Source organism: Cibotium barometz, chromosome 18, assembly GCF_041138505.1.
Source record: "Cibotium barometz isolate CiBa-2024 chromosome 18, ASM4113850v1, whole genome shotgun sequence".
Lineage (NCBI taxonomy): Eukaryota > Viridiplantae > Streptophyta > Polypodiopsida > Cyatheales > Cibotiaceae > Cibotium > Cibotium barometz.
In genome coordinates, this window is record NC_141063.1 from 13,442,191 (window position 1) to 13,462,724 (window position 20,534).

At 41.2% G+C, this 20,534-nt stretch overlaps 1 protein-coding gene across 4 annotated transcripts; it reads right to left on the reverse strand.

Annotated features, from left to right (window-relative positions):
- Positions 1 to 341: 341 nt before the first annotated feature.
- LOC147628963 (ubiquitin C-terminal hydrolase 13-like) lies at positions 342 to 15,045 on the reverse strand. Of its 4 annotated transcripts, none has more exons than XM_086812138.1 (32): positions 14,890 to 15,045; positions 14,731 to 14,797; positions 14,475 to 14,619; positions 14,190 to 14,347; positions 13,526 to 13,791; positions 13,188 to 13,406; positions 12,989 to 13,097; positions 12,767 to 12,882; positions 12,578 to 12,676; positions 8,415 to 8,524; positions 8,265 to 8,339; positions 7,918 to 7,996; positions 7,652 to 7,798; positions 7,465 to 7,545; positions 7,255 to 7,374; positions 7,049 to 7,171; positions 6,900 to 6,977; positions 6,699 to 6,793; positions 6,502 to 6,610; positions 4,091 to 4,159; positions 3,819 to 3,929; positions 3,338 to 3,393; positions 3,063 to 3,240; positions 2,886 to 2,987; positions 2,716 to 2,787; positions 2,443 to 2,508; positions 2,142 to 2,207; positions 1,925 to 2,023; positions 1,723 to 1,836; positions 1,419 to 1,493; positions 1,084 to 1,170; positions 342 to 1,010 (listed from the first exon to the last, which is right to left on the reverse strand). In XM_086812138.1, exons 1-32 carry the CDS (start codon positions 14,917 to 14,919, stop codon positions 969 to 971), a joined length of 3,363 nt encoding a protein of 1,120 aa, XP_086668264.1. In that variant the 5' UTR covers positions 14,920 to 15,045; the 3' UTR covers positions 342 to 968. The 4 variants fall into 4 exon arrangements, with proteins under 4 accessions (XP_086668264.1, XP_086668267.1, XP_086668265.1 ...); XM_086812141.1 differs by having other exon boundaries at positions 1,934 to 2,023; positions 6,699 to 6,790; positions 14,890 to 15,044; XM_086812139.1 differs by having other exon boundaries at positions 6,699 to 6,790; positions 14,890 to 15,044.
- Positions 15,046 to 20,534: the final 5,489 nt, after the last annotated feature.

The following is a 20,534-nucleotide window of genomic DNA, read 5'->3' on the forward strand; positions in this document are numbered from 1 at the left end:
AAGATATGCCAATGCAGGGCCTCATAAATGGCCAATACAAGCATGAAAATGGTGATGTAGACCATCTGCAGATGATATATCGCACCTGTTCCCAAAGCAATCACAAAAATGGCTCGCCAATCCGTGACCTTGGACACAAATCATTGACCCTTCAAAAGCAAAGGATCAGATGTTTGTGCCTCATATCTGATCACAGCTACCTAGGACATCTTGGTATTTCTTCTTCAACCACAGCTATAGCACCATGAAGCTTTAGTCCTAGGTGACTAGCTATATGCACACACCAACAAGTCCACTTGATTACAAGCATCAGAAACATACAAATGATTGTGAACAACAGGAACAAGAACAAGCAGCTTCCATTAACTTGCACAATAACATGATACATGCTCAAAAAATGGCAGGAAAATGTCATCATGTGGCAACATATTTTACAAAGGTACTTAATTTTACCTCCGTGCCAGTTGAGTGGCAGATATTACAGATCCTCTGAAGCCATCAAAACTGGCTTTTGAGAGTTATTACATATACTACTGTCTCAAACCCACCATTTTCAGATGGGAAAATATACCAAAACCTAAGGAATCTACAAAACGCAACTACTTTTGAATAGCTGCTGATAAGATCACTTGCTTCAAAAAGCCAGTGCTGTGATGTCAACAGAGTAAGTATTATCTTCCAAAGCCTGATTTTTATCAGATATATGTAATTATACTCCTAAATGATGGGTCTGTATAGAAGGCTTTCGTTGGGAAGATAGAATGTGCATCCGACTAAGAGGAAGGAAGAAGATGCAGCATGCTTCCACATTTCAATGCTGGAATCGAAAAGGGAGACCCCCACAACTGTCATGGCAACCTGCGGCGGAGCCATGACCTTGTTATCACCACCGTAGGAATCACCTAACTGCTTTGAGATCTGCAAAGCTGATCTTCATGGCATAGCCACAAACAAAACTTCAGCTCCAATCAATTATAGATTCTCACTGGTTTGTCATATGTGTGTCGGCTCTGCACAAAGCATAAACTCTGAGACAGCTGATACCTAAGGAGGAGACATGTAGTTACCAATTTGATGGCAAACCTGATTAGCCTGGTGAGATCTCTTAGGTGCATTGTCAGTGTGCTCCAATCCAAGGTAGTGCTCCCAAGCACCATAAGTATCCCTTTTCTGTTCAGTCACATCCAACATAGGAGATGTTTATACATATGCATGGTCTAAGCTAGATGCATGATGTAACCAAACAGCTTGCTTATGGTTCATGATCACACAGACTCTCAGTACCCATAGAGTACATGGCTGCAACCACAAGTGACTTTCTACATTTTACAACTTGGAACTTAAGAATCCAGCTAGCATGGGCAGTGTTTTTGAGTGAAGTGCAGAAGAGTGATACAAAAGACAACTGCAAAACAAACCGAGAAACGGCAGGCTACAATATCATTGTCTTTAAGATATTCCGGGCGCCCTAAAGAAAGGAACGCGAACTTCCACTGCACAGAGGAAAAGAGAACAAAATTAGGAGCTATTGCTTTCAAGTTGACACCAAGATAGACCTAGAATGTGATGCTCAGCATTACCTAAGAAAATTTAATGAAGGAGCAAGTCTTGATTGTAAAGTCCGATTTTTTCTTTTAAGATGGTGTACCCAAGCAAGATAGACCTAGAATGTAGCACTCAGTATTAAAGAAGAAAATTGCATGAAAAAAAATGGTAAATAACCTTCGAGAACTCTTCTTCCGATACTTGCAGCTTCTTCTTGATACGCTCCTTAACACTTGCCAGTGTCTCATCCTCACGCACAACTAAGAAGAAAGGCTCTCCAAAGTTTTGTACCTGTGCAGTGTGAGCACACAATTAATGAAGAAACTACCAGTGTTTAAACTTCACAACCACAGCCAAGTTAGGCATATCACAGCCTTACTGAGGGTACCGTATGGTTTTGTGTTGCATCCCGTGTAAAGTGATACACATGTATAATCCTGCTACTGGTAAGACCAAGCTGCCTCTCCTCCTCTGGAATCTGCTCATTTACGTAAAAAAACACCATAAGAATATACCTCCCCCCCCCCCCCCAAAAAAAAAAAGCAGATCATCAACACATGCCTTAGCCCTTGGTGTTGATGGGAATAGCTACACACCTCTTCTGCTCGTAATGTCCAGTACTGATCATTTATATTCTCAATCTTCTCATTCAAAGAAAAGACCTGTAAAACCCCACACAATTTTCAATTTGTCTGAATTGAGGGCCCTAACAGTAACTCCCCTCTCCACCCCCCCCCCCTCCCCGCGCGCCCTGCACAGGTGAGAAAACAGGAGATCTCTCCCTCCGTCCCTAGTGGGCGGGGGGATCTCCACCATGGATCCCTCTGTGAAGACTGATTCTGGAACACAAAAGCTAGAAGTTTCACTTGCTAAAAAAAATCCTCCCTTCTCTCTCACCTTGTAGATCTTGTGATAGAAAACCTCCAGAATCCGAAGCTCTGCTTTTGGATTCGACAATTCTACCTTTCAAAGCAAATATTCATATCAAAACATAGTTAATCGGTGAGAGTCTTTCTGCCAAACAGTGCCACTTTTACACAAGTGCAGAAAAATGATAGAAACATCCAATCCAGCACTAACTCCGGGCATAGTCCAGCTGAGCAAATATATAAGCAAGACAGCTGCAGCCATGCAGGTTCCCATGTAAATCAGAGCTAAAAATACCCCTACCTTTCCTTTAAGCTCGTTGATAACATCACCAATGGTACTATGCTTTGGAAGTCGTATACTATGCACAGAAACCTGCTTGCAAAACGCAGATTTCACAACATGTATCAATAAGGCTTAGGAACATCTTTTTCTTTGCAACCGTCCAACATCAAAAGCATTTCCACCGATACCTCTTCAGTGCGATTGTTGTGGAAAGCAATTTTCAAGGTTTTGAGGCCTTGTAGCTCAGGTAAGGGAATGTCCAGCACTTCAAAGTACAAGATATCTGAAACCTGATAAGTATACTTATATCTTAGACCTCGGCACAAAGCAACCCCAAATTAGTCATACCCTCGTTAAAAAGCAACCTGTGTGTAATGCACAAGCATATCACTCAAGCGGTCAACACCCCGGTACTTGATTGGTTGTGGCTTTGGCAGTTGCGAGTAGCAATTGTGTGCAGTCAGTCTAATCTTTGAAGAATCTTCAACACCCAACTCAGCAGCAACCCTCTCGACGACATCATCATAAGTGTGCAGCTTTGATCTGATTTTGAGAAAAAATTGTATAGTTAGAAAATAAATGTATTAAGGCTTGGAAAAACAACCATTATATACTCAATTGTTGGGGCGAAAATGCTTACAACTCTAGGAAAAATCCTTCCTCTTTGGGTGCCTCCAATCGCCGGAAATGAACGAGCTTCAATAGCATCAAATTCAAAAAAAAGAACAACTCAAAAAACATTGCAATAATGCATAGCGATCTCAAATTAAAGCAGAATTGATCCATCCAGCAGGTGCCTCACTGTCCCAGCCTGATGTCTTCAAGACCAAGAAGAGTTTGGGGCTCTAAGTGAAATTCCTAAAGCGTGACTTAGTGATCTGGTGACTGTTTGGTTTTATGCCTGCATGCCCTCAAATCATACCAATCATGGACTGAGTAGTATCAAAACTCCATATTGAAGCGACCATAATTATGCATGCACTATTGACGCTCAATCACACAGGATCCTCATTAGAAAAAATGCACAGAAGGCCTCAAGTATAGAAGGCCAAAATGATTTCCAGGCACCATTTTCTGCCAATGCAGGAAACACACACGCACACAGAGTTGCTGAACAATACCTGCCTATTGTGAACGTACTCCAAAAATGATGGAACATCTGGAAAGCGGCACTGATCCATTACTTCCAACGTAGGGGCCTTTTGAAAACAAATAATGTCACCATCTTCCAGCTGCATCACATATCAGCACAATTTCAGGAAGACGTCAACAAAAAGAAGTTCAAGCCAGCAAAGCCCTTTCTCACAGATTAATCTGTAACCTCTACTTCCTACAAACAACCTTCACAAAAGCAACCTATATGTTGTGCCTAACTTAACAATCAACCTTTTACCTGACAAGCTCTGAAAGTTGCATTCTTCTCTATGTGTTCGCACATCACATTTGGATCAAACTTGATCTCCTAGGCACACACATGAAGACAATTTGTTACCAAGAAAATACTAGCTGCAACAAATCCTCAGAAGACCCCCCATTATTAACATCCTCTGGTTGAAAAAAGAGAAATAATTTTTTGGGGTTTTGGAGAGCACGAGATAACCTAAAAGCAACTGCTTAATACAACGAACCATTGCCTGTTTCCATGGTCAGATAAAAGCAGAGGTAGAAACAGTTACAAACTGCTGGCTGCTGCCTCCCCATGCACTAAACTGAGGCTGGAGACATGGGCAGTCCACTAGTTGCTACCTCTTGCTGAAGACCTAATAAGGCTGCTGGACTGCCAGAACTAGAAGTGGCGATCGGAGTTCCCTCACATCCAGACCCCCTTATTGGCCTTTCCTCCCTAGATGGCCAGAATCTCTGGTTGGTCCTAAGATGACCAAGAACTCTTCTACTGGCCAACCAACAGCAAGGGGCCAGCCAGCACCGATGCCAATTACATTTGTCATTTGCAATTCCAGTGGACCAGCAGCAGTCCACCAGCCTTGAAAGCATCCATCTGTGCTCCACACTTCAGATCAGGGTGTCCAGCAGAGCAGCAGAGTGCAACCAGAGCTTCAGTGATTTCAAATAGATTTTGTCAAGACTAACAACCTGATTGGACAGGATGTGGAAATGGCCTTTTCGAAAGACAACCTTCAGACACAAATGCTTGGATCAGATAGAGGGCACCAACAATCAATTTTGTTTGGCACTAGCACATGACTTAGGCGGCAGGCCACCAACAATCAATTTTGTTTGGCCCTAGCACATGACTTTTAGTATTTGGGCAGTTGGTGGCAGTCTTACAGTTCACACGACCAGCCACCAATTCACACTGCACAGGCTTAGAAGTCTGGGAAGAACTGGTCTGAAAGCAAAGACAAGAAGACATAGGATTCCTCTCAGGAGGAGACTGCCACCACAAGGAGACGGATGGTTCAGTTTCCATGAGATACACAAGCTACACAGGACTGTCCTGAATCCCAAACTTCCAGACACAATCTGAACACCAATAGCTGTGAGTTGAAAGGGGGGTTCTTTGAACTGCCAGTGGACTCCACATGAAGGAAGTCGTCCGGTGTTTTTGCCAGGTAAGCCAACACATCATGTAGTACTCTTGAGCCAAAGACCATTTCCAGTGTCACGTGCACCCGATGTACTAGGGTGCCAAATAGACATTACTGGACAACAGTACACCGTCAGTTGCCTTTTTGATGAGCCGCATAATTACGCAACCCACTTGAATTATTCTTTGTAGAAACGTCCAAGACGCTTATTAGGCCAACACCCGGGCACCAGGTATAGTTGCGTCTAAATTATGTTACCAAGCGTCAGGCTGAATACCCAATGTCTGGGCATTTGCAGTCACCTGCAGGGTTGAACCGGTTATGAACAAAGTGGACAGCATGGGCAGCCCACATGGCACAGGCTGCTTGCAACCCACGTGGTAAAGGCCCATCAAAAAGCATGTGAACAAAGGCTTAGTTTGGGCCCAGGCAGCCCATTTCTGGCTGTCCAAATTTAAGTGTGCAAAAAAACACAATATAAAAAGCATTAATATTATTTTAATGCAAGACATGGGTGTAGGGCATATTCACATTCACTTTTTAGAGCTAAATTCATATAAATGTAACTGCATAACGATTTTTTTAATTAGCAATAAGAAAAAGGGGTTATTTGATCAAAGAGGTTGAGAATGGCAACGTGAACAATTCAACAAAATGTTGGTCGACCAGCCAACTAGAGTAGCCCTGCCCCTATATAAAAGGTGATTGGGGGATTCATTCACGCAACTGGACACATCGAAGCAAAACGCAAGCATTCAAGGTTTGATCTGGTGATTGGGACCCTATCGAGTGTTTTCTTAATCTCATCTTTTCACTTAATCTCTACCAAATTTAGTTTAAACGCATGATTTATTCATCATTAAAGCGTCCGCAACATAGCACATGTAACATCCACCTTCATTGTTTCAACAAAACCTACAGCACCTTGCAGCCAGTCTAATGCTTTTCTGGGTAGAGTAATGAAGACTTCAATGGAGGTGCAAGGCTTGGAGCTCCAGCTTCAATGTTTGATCTGACCAACCACTTCTATAGCTGCACTGTCTGCAGCAACTGACACTATTTTGGGCAGCATCCATTTCATGTGTGAGTACAAGCCATCCATGAATTGGGCTCACTATTAGAGAGGAGCTTTAAACTCCACTGTTATCTGTGGTGTGTGATAAACACCTCAGACAGGAGGTTTTTCAGTGCACATTCCCCAAGAAGAGCAACAAGAATACATGACACAAAGCAAAGACCAGCCATCAAAACAAACCTCATAGAGTTCGATCTCATCATCCAGAGAGAATCCAGCTAATTCATTCAACTTCTCCAGAATCTCCCAAGGCCTACCTCCAGCCTTCACAAAAGTTCTCCCCACATAGCTGCAAGCATTTGGGGACAACAGGGCTCATTAAATTTTGTAGCCAGCCATCGACTCAAGCAACTTCATCTAGCAAGTGGAAGAGTTACCGCAGTTCTTCCTTGATGGGATCGTAGAGCTTGAAGAAAAGTAAGATATCCTCTTTTGATCTGTCAGGTAAACTTCGAAGAATTCCTTGATCCTGCTACGATAAGGTAACAAACAACCAACACCTAAGCAAACTACTTATTTTGATCACAAAGTGAGGAATAACAATTTTGAATTGTGACAAAAAAACAAGACTACAATACCTTGTCTCGATTGATTTCCAGAAAAAGCTTCAAATCTGGGTTGTAAGCCTTGTTTGAACTCTCCTTTAAAAACCCTACCTGCAATTCAAGATCAATAAGTCTGCATGCTCATTACAGCAACACAAGCATCTCTGGCTAAGAGCTCTTACAGACTGAGATTCTTCTGCTTCTGTCATAGGTCTATTTGGACGAAAGGTATGATTTTGCCGCTTTGCCCAGATCCAAAACCGTTGGAATTCCACAGGAATGTTCAACTCCTTGGCTATCTCTTGCTGCAAAGAGAGAGGTGCAACACATTCACAGACACACACTAAGTAAAGCAAACACTTAACACGTCTCCCATATCTCAGCATACCTTGAATGCTTTGAAGGGTGTCTGCTTTTGTATCCGAAAGCCTCGGACCTTGTCATGATCAACTAGGTCAAAGAAGATGTCTTTTCCTATTTGATTAGCAAGGTCATCATCACAAGCTACCTGGAACGTGAAGGAGCACCATAAGCAACTTCATCCAACGAACAAAATAATATTACAACAACTTTATGGTACATACAGAAAGTTGACCACCTTGATGATTGTATACAGATGTGCTTCTGCTTTCTCTTTCCGTTTCCTTTCTTTCTCTTCCTGCTCCTTCTTCAATCTCACCTGGCCAAAAAGCTCAATTCGACTAAGTGCATGAATCAAGATAAAGGTCATGCAAAACCATATAGCCTGTACAGAAAGTGGCATGTGGAAGCTACAAGAAACGTACCCTCAGATGTTCGGCAATGTCCTTCTGATCCACATTGCATATGACCTTTTCCTTGTCTGACTCTCTGACATATACAAGCATGTAGGCATTCGAATACTTTGTGAATCTGAAAGGTGCGTTGTTGTACCCTGGATTCATTTGAGGTAGCTGGGCAATACCAGATAAAACACAAAGGTTCCTTTTTTGAAACTATTGTCCACCACCTGTTTATGAAAGCTAGAATTTGCAGTTTAATAAAATGGTACGAAGAATAAAGACAAGCTTACTTCCTCCTCTCCACCATATTGCTCCTCCAATGCCCGTTTTACATCTTCTTTTGTCACACGTTCATCATCAAATTTGTACCTGCCAAGTCCGAGATGCACAAACAAAAGCTTTACAGTTAAAATTCCTTTCAAGCAAAGGAGACCACTGAAATTGTAAGTATTATGCATTATCAAGACTGATACCTTACAAGTAGACATGTTACATCAATGTCATATACCCATCCTTAGAGAAATCCAAGACACGTACAATTTAATTTCAAGAAAATGCAGTACATGTGCAATTTAACAAGGCAACTGCAATTTAATTTCAAGGAAATTGTACACCTATCAAAAGGATTATTGCGTACCATTGCTCTGAGAGTGTCGGTCTGATGTAGGCATAATAATGGCCCCCATGAACCCCGCCACTATGAACCAGCACACTGTTACAACAAATAGCAGAGTTAGATTAAGTATGGAGCAGATTTTACTACAAACACTCACATGAGAGTCCCCACCTATGCAGCGTATACAGGTTACGGACACTTCGATCAGCTTCTGGTGCTAAAAATCGGCCATTGTCTCTATCCAAGTCAAGTTGCAATGGGAACTCGTACCGATCATTAATCTATGAGTTCAAAAGCAAAACGCTTCATTAGCACCGAACTCTAGTGGAGCCAAAAGTTGTGCAAGCAAGCAAGCAAAACTGCACAAGAAAACTTTAAGAAGCCTATTCAGGACAAGCAGCCAGCATTTCAGGTTTGACCCACAACGTAATGCTTGTAACAATCATGGTCAAGCAAAATGTCAATTGCATAATTGATATTCCTTAGTGAGGATAAATAGATTTTTTTGTCAGCGATCAGAACTAAGATTGAATTCCTACTTAACTTCACAAGTCAAAAAGTAAAAGTCCATATTGTCAACAGCCCAACTCCTCTCATGACAATTATTTGATACAAAGCTTTACAATCTGTTATATGTGATATATGTTGTGACTCGTGTTTGCTTGTTGCAAGGGAAATGACTTGTGCACATGAAACTGCTTTCAGTGTGGACTTTGCTTGGATTTTATTTCTTGTGAAACATCCACACGCCCTAGAGACGCCTCGAAGTCCCAAGGTTGCACGTGCATGCTCCCGTTCCGGACTCACAGGTGGTTTCACATAGGTTTGAAGGTGGCAAGTGTAAGCACGAAGCCTTTGAATTTAATTGATTATCTGTTATTACTAAGTTGTAATGTGCAAACATGTAACATGCGGAAGCTTCGTGGTCAAATCGGTAACTTCAATGCTCAGAATTCAGCAATCTTTCACGACGAATATAACGCACGAAACTGAAGTGGATGTGCAGAAAAATAGAGAGAGAGGGAGAGAGGGAGAAGGGGAGAAGAGGACACAGGTCCCCAATACCCTTGTAGCGTCCTCACCATGAATGGTGTATTTGCTTTATTAGAATGATAAAAATCTGAAAATAAAGACTGAAATCTTGACCTGCAATGTTCACCTTGGTTGGATCACTCCCTTGGCTGTCCTGGCCCTTGGAACACGTCCACCCGTTGTGAAATATGAGATGAATGAATCGTTTTCTTGGCTGGGCTTTTATACCTTTCTCTAACCTAGTCGGCCAGATTACTGGAGGCAGCAAATATGCTCACAACTGGGGAAAATAGCCAAACTATGCAATTAACTGGTTTCGCACCACAGAAGTGGCTGGCCAAATCTGCGCATGGTTGGGGCAGTGCCCAGGCTGCTGGGCAGCACAGCGCATGAGTGTGGGACTGCCCCCCACACCTGGCCGACCTGCTCGGTAGGGCTTATAGCCATGTCAGCTGCCTGGCCAGGCCCCATAGAGCTGGCCGACAGCCTACCCACACTAGGGCTGGTCAGCTCAGCATGGGGCCTTCCTGGCCCCTTGGGGTGGCTCTAAGCTGCCCCCTGCCCACTGCTAAGGCTCTAATCTCTGATCTGGGGTAGTCCCTATGGGCTGGCCCCTTCTTTACATGCAACCTACATGCCTACACAGATGTCCGGCACCTGGTCACAGACCAGATCCTCATATCATCTGACATTATTCCAAAGGGAGACTCACAGCACGGACTGGCACTGCTCCATGTGCAGGACAATGCACACCTGACCTCGAACACACAGAATGGAACCCTGGCTCACTCGTCCCGGACTAGGCTCACATGGGACCAGTTTCCACTCCAGGACTTGCACCTTCTTGTTCAAATATGTCCACGTGGTATGAAAAGGCCAAGTGGGCCAACTTAGGATGTCCATACTAGGTCACCTACCAATAGATATGAGGGGCACCCCCCCTTCCCTTGCCACAATGAACGGCTCAAAATTAGCCTTCTTTTCTCTCAACCTTTCGTTTCAAAGAGTTCCAACCTCTTCACACCTTAATCATCTTGTCGGTTACATTGAGGCATATTGCTTGCACTATACATCTAGTCCATCTCATTGACATTTTCAGCAAACTTGACTTCAAATTTTCAACTATTTATCTTGTTTGTTGGGGCATGCACCCTCATCTTTGTGAGCTATATTATGGCCTTAATGCTAGACAGGAATTTGGCCAGTAGGAAGAAAAATCAACATGATCAAATTATGAGCATGCAGCACGTGTGCATTTCAGAATGAAGAATACCCCTAAAAGTGGATCGCCAAAGCAATGATACAATTGTCGTATTCCCAAAAAGATTTGTTCTACCTATTTAGAGGACTTTATCTAGACCCCCTACCTTCCGTCTCTTAAAAGATCAAGGGTGATGATAGATTTCAGCCAATGGTTGAGTCCTCAGTTATTGATTGCTGAGAAGACATTTCTTCTCTTTGGTTGTCTACTTGCTTGGTTTTCTATGGCTAGCAATAAAGGACAAGAATAAATCACTTGAGACCACCTCTTTGCAGCCCCTTGCTTGTGTACAAGTCCCTTGGTTGTGATTTTGCATTGGGAATCAATGCTCCACCCTCATAATTGTCATCATGTGGGTGACAAGTTACTCTATATTGTAAGAACCCCTATATGAGGAATAACCGTTGTGTGAGCACCCGACAATTCTCAGTTTATACACTGGATATTGGCTATATGTGGCCAGATGGTTAGGAGATAGCTTATGCATTTTACTTGGCATCATGCCAAGTAGGACGCATGTAAGTGCGGATCGATTGACCGCACTGTTGGTAGAAGGAGATCTTCTCGAGACACCTAGTCCTTGGGTTGCAAGGCCTGAACGGACGCCCAAACAACCTCAGATAAGCTTGGGAGCAGTGCCAAGACCTACAATCTTCGGTTTAGTCAAATACGGTCCTCGTTTGGTGATCTGGTCGGTTCAGTCCATTTAAACCAATCATAGGGTGGCAAACTACCATATGAACAACATTGGGTACAATATATAGACAAGTTCGACAACCTCCAGAGTCAATATTGTGATCATCAGGCATCCTACTTCACTACGTTGTGCACCCTTAATAGTGCATGACATCCTCCGTTCAGAGTCTACCTAGATTGCCATCAAAGCTCTTTGCCAGAGCACACGGGTGGGCAGACGCCATCAATCTGTAATTCAGTTTGCAATAGTAATTCAGTATTGTTCTTCAGCTCTCTTGCATCCAGTTCTTTGTCTTGTGAAGATTCTATTGCTTCTGTGCAAACGCCCGTCATATTTTCTTACATCTTATTTATTTTTACAAACAAGGTGGAACACAATGTGAGTAGCACCCACACAACATGGGTGGTGCCACGATGTCAGCCAACCAACAAGGTGCAACTATCAGCATTAATGAGTTTGTGCGTGGCTTGTGTACGAACTTTCATGGAAGGTGACATCTTTGTACATGGAAGCAATCTGTATCAAGGAATTGGCATGACACGTAGTTAGTAACCCACACATGGTGAGTAATACCAAGTAGAGCCATCCAAGGCATTCTCTTCAAATCAAGGTAAACCAAAAGAAATCATCATGAGTAGGAGGGGATATAATATGAATGAGAAATAAAATTGTGGACTAAGAGAAGGTCAAGCTACCAAGCTAATCATGAGTAGGTGGGGATACGATATGAATGAGCAAATAAAGTAAAATTATGGACTAAGAGAAGGTCAAGCTACCAAGCTAATCATGAGTAGGAGGGGATATAATATGAATGAGTAAATAAAGTAAAATTATGGACTAAGAGAAGGTCAAGCTACCAACATGTAAGTCTTTTGTGGAGAAAAATAATGAGAACTAGGGGACATGAAAGCTCAAGATAGGACATTTCAAGTGGTTATGCATGACCCAACAAGTCATGAATGTGCAACGCACACCATCCCTACATCTAAAAAAGATTTTGCACCTCACAAGGAAAGACAGTCTAGCTCGTTTAAAAAGAGCCAACAACTAGGGCCAGTTTCTAAGCAGCTTCACAAGTTCAAGATAAGAAGGCGATGGTCCTTACACTAGGGCTGAGCTCTGCAATTCTTGAACCCAGAACCAGGGACAATGACTTGGACATGCTCCATAGACCATCCGGCTGTTTATAATCCTTTGCCGAAGCCATTACAGCACAGTACATAAATAAAATGCAAACACATTTTTGTATCCCCACACACCATAGCTAGAAGGTGTACAATAAAAGCTGTTGATATCCATGCTAATACAGACAAAAGTGAAGACGATAATAGTATTAGGACCAACCTTGACCATGATATCCCGTGCAAAATCATATTCGAATCGCTTCAACTGCAATTGGAGTACTGGTGGGAAGTCAATAAAAAGAACTCCTTTCTTGGCATCCTACAAAAGAATGGCAAAAGCAAGCTTCAAATTAGAAGCATGATTGAAAAAAACAGTAGGTTTTGAATTGAAGGTGAATCAGTCATCCACCTGTAAACCATACTGCTCTGCATGATACTTATTGTCACCCTCCAACCTCTCCACCTCCACATATTTGTCAAATGAAGCATACACATCTTTGCAGCCTTTGACATCCAATTGCAAATCTGGCGGCATCTTAAAAACCATTAGATATCTTCTTGGCTGCAACACACAAATACAAAAGAACATATAAAGGGTTCTACAAGCATAAACATGGAACGGTTCACATACCATAGTATGACTCTTTACGAGTCGACTTGTAATCAACATTGATACACTCAATGTAATTCATGTTATGCCCTTCGAAAAGCTGCTGAATCGTACCTTCCACTGCTGTCCCCTGGTAAGACACAGGCATGAAGAAAATGAGCATCTACAGGCTTCTTACTCCATTGAAAAGTGTGATGTGAGCATGGAAAAGATTTTATACCTTCATTTTATCTTCAAGTTTCTCACAAAGAACACGATTCAGCTCCTGTACATCATGTTGCATAAAAGAATCATATGTGTCCCAACCAAAAGACTTTGTAAGGTCTTTAGTTGCAACACTTGTATCACTGTACTGAATTTTGTAAAACAAACTCTGGAGAGCCAGTGGAATACTGTTTGAAGGTACATCATTCTCAGTAGTAGGCATATGGTACACTGCCTGTCCAAACAATGTGCAATTAATACTTGTCGGGGCAAATGCTATTGCCTAAAAACTGACAATCTAGGTGGAAATTGATGACATAAATGAGAGGATCCAGGAGGCTAAAGGGCAGCCACCTTTCGGAAATAAGGGATATGGTACAAAGTTTGCAGAAGAGAGTTCATATAACAGGTGGCCCCTTGATTCTTCAACCCTACAAAGCCTGTCTCCTTTTTGGAATCGTAAGCCCAGTAATCCGCCATCTTCCTAACACTAACATCTGCTTCTACTACTAACATGTCATTCACTAGGTAACACCGAGACAAGTCATAGAGATCATGCAGGGACATGAAGGATGTGAAACCCCAATCGCTTTCCCTTGCTGTAAATTGATGCTGAGTATCTGATACAAGCACCAAAGGCATAATAAACCATGTTGCCAATTGACAGATCAGAAAGAAAAGTTTAATCAAACTAAGATCCCTTCAGGCTTGCCCAGCGCCGCTAATGAGCACAACATGCACCCTTGCATAGATGGCAAACGAGCACAAAATGCATGGTGTACCATTGGCAGCACGCATTGTTTGCACATTAAAACCCTAGTAAACAAAAAACAATTGTATGAAAGACTGAGGTTGCCAATTGATAGCTAACTACGATTACAACAAATGCATGATGCATGGCTAAATTCAGGTTGCCAATTGGCAACTAGGATAAGAAAACCTGAAAGATGATACTGCTTACTGTTGGTTACTTGCAACCCAGCTCAATTGTAAAGCATGCAAGACTGAATGGAGTTACCTTTCCTAAGGCTGAGCTTGGGGTCCATTTGATTGACGACAGCCAGACTGAAATGCGCAAATCTGCTCCAACCATATGGCAAAACTGCAGAGTCAGCCACATCGAGATACATCGACAAGTGATCCACATTGTTGCCCTTGGGGAAAATCAGGATGCGCCTGCACATGATCTCCATAGAGTAAACTTCAACCGAGAAAGCATTAGTTTTGAGACCCTACGGAATGAGGGTTTCCCCGCTGCATATGGTCTCCATGAATGGAACTGTAACCTAAACTTGCAGCTCACCATTTGTAACCACCAACGATGAAAGTTTCGGAATAAAGCTTCCTGGAATTGAGCTTTGAGAAGCCATCGATCGTCCACGTAAACTTTCCCTGGAGGGGATCCTCGACCTGCTGATTCTCAACAGTGGGCATTGCCTCCGCTTGTACTGATGTTTCAGAAGGGGGAGGGTAACTCAGAAATGGAGCTGAAACGGCGAAAAGCAAGAAAATGGTAGACAAAGAACAGTGGAAATCGCAGACAGGAAAGCTGAGCTTACCATCCATTTGCTCGATCCCGTCGGAGTAATCAGCAGAAGGAGGAGGAACAGCCGGCATGTTCTCGTCCTGAGTGAGGAGAAGAAAAAGTCAGAGAAAACAGAGTAGCTCGAATCGATCTGCAGCAAATTAGGGTAAGGGTAGGGATTTGATCGACTTACTTCAATGGGGGCGGATGTCAGCCTTGTCATGTTTAGCAATCAGTGGGCATGGCAAGCGTTGTTGGTTCTGTGTATTTGGAAGAAGAAACGAGAGGAAGTTTTGTGTTGTAATTTATGATGATATAGGAGTAGTGCTATTGAATCTCCCCCTTTGTAATGCATGTGTGTATACTCATCCCAAAAGTACACCTTTAATTCCCCACTTTTAAAAAAAATAAAAAGTATAGCTTTAATTTCTTGAAAGCCAAGACAAGTATCAAAACTCACCAAAAAAAAAGTTTCTCTTGGTATAACAAAGAAGTTTGCCTACTTGGAGTGCACCAAAGCCTACATAAACTCCACGGAATGAGTTTGTATGTGCGTGTACCTACGTGCACATTTGTGTGTGTGTGTGTGTGTGTGTGTGTGTGTGAGAGAGAGAGAGAGAGAGAGACTCGGGTCGAGGGAAGGAGAGGATATTCACTTTTAATAGCATAAAAAATACAAACTGTCATACCTTTAAAGAAAAACACCTCTTGAAAATATTTGTTTTGGAAAATTTAAATGCTAATTTTGAGCTTCTTGCAGCAACACTAAGTCTTTCCATTACAAAGATGTGATTAAAAAAAGGCATGGATCGTAGGGTACATCAAACTTCATTTGCAAAGTTCGCACTAATATTGACATGTATCTCAAAGATTAGAAAGAGTGGAGTGTGCCAAGCTTGAGGGTAGATTTAACGAGATGTTGGGCTCAAACTTGTATCCTCTTTTTAAACCCATCATATAGAAGAAAGGAGCATCAACCTTATGTAGGAGGATACAATGTGTGGTGTATGGTGTATGTAGGCAACACTCACAAGAAGTAGGATATTTCACGACACAACAAAAAGTTAAATAGCACACCAATATTATTCTGAATAGACCCAAAAGTTATAGTAAATTATGTGACTTACATTATTGGCAAGTGGACATGGAACGCTCATATCAGCCTAGTTTACACCTACCTATGAACATTAAACATAATAGAAGGACAGGGTATCCAACAGTAACATATACCAACCCATGTGTGGACCGTTGTGGAGGTAACAGCCCACTCAAGTATGTTTCTCATTTGGGAGTGTGCCAAATCTTTCTAAGCCATCTCACCATCTAGCCTCCTATGTCACCATCGTAATCTAGGTAGTTTGTGGCGGTAACGGTCCACAAGTATGTTTCTCATTAGGGAGTGTGCCAAATCTTCCTAAGCCATCTCTACACCATCTAGCCTCCTATATCACCATCATGATCTAGTGTGCTCAACCAAGGCTACTTTTTATAATGGAAGCTATACAAACATAAGCTAGTTAGTGCGCATACATTATAATATGAGGATGGAGCCCAACACATCCCCCTTCAATGTCCACCCATAGGTGAACTACCTTTGTGGTCCGATGGCATGTCAATAAAGATGTCTCTCCATGTGGTCTCTATTGAGATGCTTGAATAGTTCTTAAGCATCAGGCAGTAGACCATTTTGACCCCTCAAACGATGATGAGAGCTTGTGCACAAAGTAATATTGAATCTCATTATGTTTTGTGCAAGTATGTGCACAAGTATGAAGTACAACTCTAGTTGTCACACAAGGCAGGATTATGGGCTGCTTTTGCACCATTCCCATATCATGCAGAATCCTTTTATCAGCCCACCATGCCTCGCATTGGCAACCTAGAAGATTCATTTTGAGGGTATATGGAAATGCATTAAGGTCTCATGAAAAGGCCGTTGACCTAAAGGCCTCTTCACACTCAAATGGCACTCCAATCTTAGTATGGAAGCCACCTCACAACTCAATTGGCCACCTTCTCTACCTCGATTAAAGGGAATCATCTAAATTGCAAAGCACACATAATGCTACACCTAAACCCCTCAATTGAAGGCAAGATCTTGACATGAAGGGCTACAAAAGGAGCATCAATGCAAAAGCAAGGATCATCTAGAAACCAAATCTTTAATGATCACTACTAATCGCATTGTTGTTGTGCAACCTCTTTCCCATCGAGTGTCTCAAACTCTCTCATCATCAAAGTGTCTTACTCTCTCTTTATTAGTCTTAACATTGGGATAAACATCAAGGGTATGCCAAGGCAGTCATTAAATCCATCTATTTTTTGATACTCATTTGAGTAACCAAGAGAACATCACTAGAGATCTTGAAAACTTCATGGAAACCATTTACCAGTAGACTCTCGATGTCTTATGGCTCTAATAATGTCTAATATGTATTGGCATGTTCTTACAATCATAAATAAACCTTTCCTTGCCCCTTTTTGTATCAATTATTTGGCACAAGAGTCTCATAACTAAACATGCATGAGGATTGAATATTTCATTAACGTCCCTCAATTCCATAAGGTCCATGGGGAAATTTATAAATGTTGGTATTGATGCATTGTAAATGACCCTTCATTTACATGAATAATCAACTTCAAGGTGTTTGAGCATGGCTTAACAGTCATAAAAATTTGAGAAAAATCCTAAGTATTTTGTCCTAAATGAATGATTGCTTGGTTCCAAGGTATCACCCATAACTAATATTTAGTTTGGTGTGTTTCGTAAACTTATAGGAAACATCTATGTATATAATCCTAGATCAATCTTTCATTTTGTCCCAAATGAATGATTGCTTGGTTCCAAGGTATCGTCCATAACTAATATTTAGGTTGGTGTAGGAAACATCTATGTATATAGTCCTAGATCAATGATTCCTTGGTTCCATCCCAAGCTAGTGAGAACCAAGATGGAACTTTGATACTTCTAGACCGCATATAAGTATCCAACCATTGCATGCATGCTTAAGTAAGCACTCAAAGTAAGACAGTTAATCCAAAGGACCTAAGGTTAAGAAATTAAAGTTTCCCTAATGGGATGAAAGCCTTTAAAATGGAATACTACTTCTCTTGAGGGTTATTTTCCAAATATGATCTCAAATTCAAATTTCTTAACAAAGTCTCTTACTAAGGATATGCACAGGTAGGCAGATTACCAAGTCAAGGCTCAATCTTATTATGTAAAGGAAAATCTCTTGGTTGCATAGGCAATGCAATAATGTGGTTGATCAACTTAATGGTGAGGTGCTAAAGGCAAATCTCTTGGCTGCATAGACAATGCAGACCCGTGTGGTTGATCAACTTAATGGTGAGGTGCTCTAAACATAATGTATTTGCTTCATTTATAAATAAACTTAGTAGCTTAGTACTATGGACATATTGTGATTGCTTCATTTACAAAATCATAATTACAACAATCAAAACCTTTCAACATAAGAAAAAAATATCCCGTGGTTTAGTGGGATTTGGCTTGAATAGCAAAGGAAGAAAACATAAACATATTTTCTCATTTTTATGCAGTTTGGCTTACCCCTCTTAGGATTATGCAAGATGGAGTCAAGCATTATTAATTAAGATTTGCTATCTTGTCTACAAGCTTATTTTCATGCTTTTTAGCTTTATCCCTTTAGGATTATGCAAGAGGGCATAAAGCCTCGTCAATTAAGCTCTACTACCTTGGGTACAATTGTTGAACCATGTAGTTTGCATAAGAAGTGCATGTGCTTATCCTCATTGAGGTTGCTCAAAAAACATCTTGTTAAATGCTAATGCTAAGGGTAGATGATGTACTATTGAATGGATTTGGGTTCTTAAAAAAACATCCCGTCAAATGCTAATGCTCAGGGTAGATGATGTACAATTGACTGGTTTTGGGTGTTTTAAAAACATCCCATCAAATGATGATGCTAATGGTAGATGATGTACGGTTTCTAAATGTTGAAAACAAAGAGGGTTGGCTGGTTTTTGTGTGCTTAAGAGCTAGGAATTTAATGGTGGCTACATGGAGGTATGTGCAAGCTTGATTATTTCCTTGACCAAGATAGCCGAAACATTGGAAAGTTGGTGTTTTGGTGGGACAATATATGGATTCTAACCTTAGAGCTGTTTTCATTAGTATAAGGGGGGCTTGGCAGTGGGACTTGGTTGGTTACTCATGAGAAACAAATGGTTCTCATGGTGGCAAACAAATTTTTCTTATTTGTGGCACTGTTGTACAACGGGCCAGTCTTTTTGAATCACCTGTTTTCATACTTTTGAGTACAAAGTCCCAATCCAAAGAGTTACTCATATACATATTTGGATAATGGATCATTGATTGGTAGGATAATGAGTCTTGGAGAAGGTTAAATGCATATAATCCTTGAAAGATATCCTTGGATGCACATGGGTTTTAAAGCCCCAATCATTTGAACTATTAATTGTGACTTTCCAGGGGGTGACCCTTTGCCCACTTATATGTAAAGCCCTAATCATTTGAAGTGTTTGGATTTTAACGGTGACTTTAGGAGGTCTTATATGTAAGAGGGAATCCATAAGTGGGTCCATGTTTTATTTTGACCATCTATACTCACGTATATGTAAGTGGGTTTATGTTTTGTTATGACCGTCCACATACCCACTTATATGTAAGTGGGTCTATGTTTTGTTATGACCGTCCACATACCCACTTATATGTCAGTGCCTTCATCTCTCAAACTTCTTCTTGAGGAGCATCTTCACCTCATGAATGTCAACATCACTGTCCCACATAGATGACTACCAAAACAACGCCCATGTTAGTCTTTTTCACATAGAGTGAAAAATTTACTATAGATATATAAAATCTAATAGTGACAAGATACTTCGCTATCTGGTATGATCATTCTCCAGGTGCCTATTTCAAGCCATACAAGGCTTTACATAATAACCTCCAAATAAAACCAGGATGTGCATGATTCTCCATATCTTAGTGGCTCCACCATGTAGACCTTCTCATGTAATCCCCATGTAAAAATACATTTTTTATATTCATTTAGTGTAAAGACCACATCCATGGCAATGACTACTCTCATGGTTTGCCAACCTAGCAATTGGACTGAAAGTCTCTACATAGTCCTCCATAGGTCTATCTATCACAATTCTACTTTATTTTATAGAACCACTTACATCCATTTACCTTCTTCTCCTTAGGCAAAGGCACAAACTCCCATTATGTCTCATTTACCTGCTTCTCCTCCTTCTTCTCCTTCTTCTCCTTAGGCAAAGGCACGAACTCCCATTATGTCTCATTTTCATCCAATGCAACCATCTCTTCATCCATGGCATCTTCCCAATGTTTGTGTCCAAGTGCCTCCTTAGAAGATGTGGCCTCTACCTCTTATATATCTTTGATCATATAAGCATATTGATGGGCTATATTTCTATCATATCTCAACCTGTCTGACCCTCTTAGACTTGTATACACCTCAATCACTGCCAGATGTTCTCAGCACTCCTTTGGCTCTTTGTACACTTGGTGTAACAACAATCAGGATCCTAAACTTCTCATCAAGGATCATTGGATGCATAATTGATCGACGATTGAGAAGTAATAAATATAAAGATCATGGTATAACATACCACGATTGTAGTAAAGAAATACCACAATTGTGGTAAAGCAATGCCATGATCGTGTTATATTAAATAATGATTGTAGTATTTCTACTTCTCAACTATTAATAATCATAATACCATCATCACAACACTACATAAACTATATGCCCAAATAATAATGCAATAAGCCCAAATTTATCACGTCCAATGACACATATAATTTAG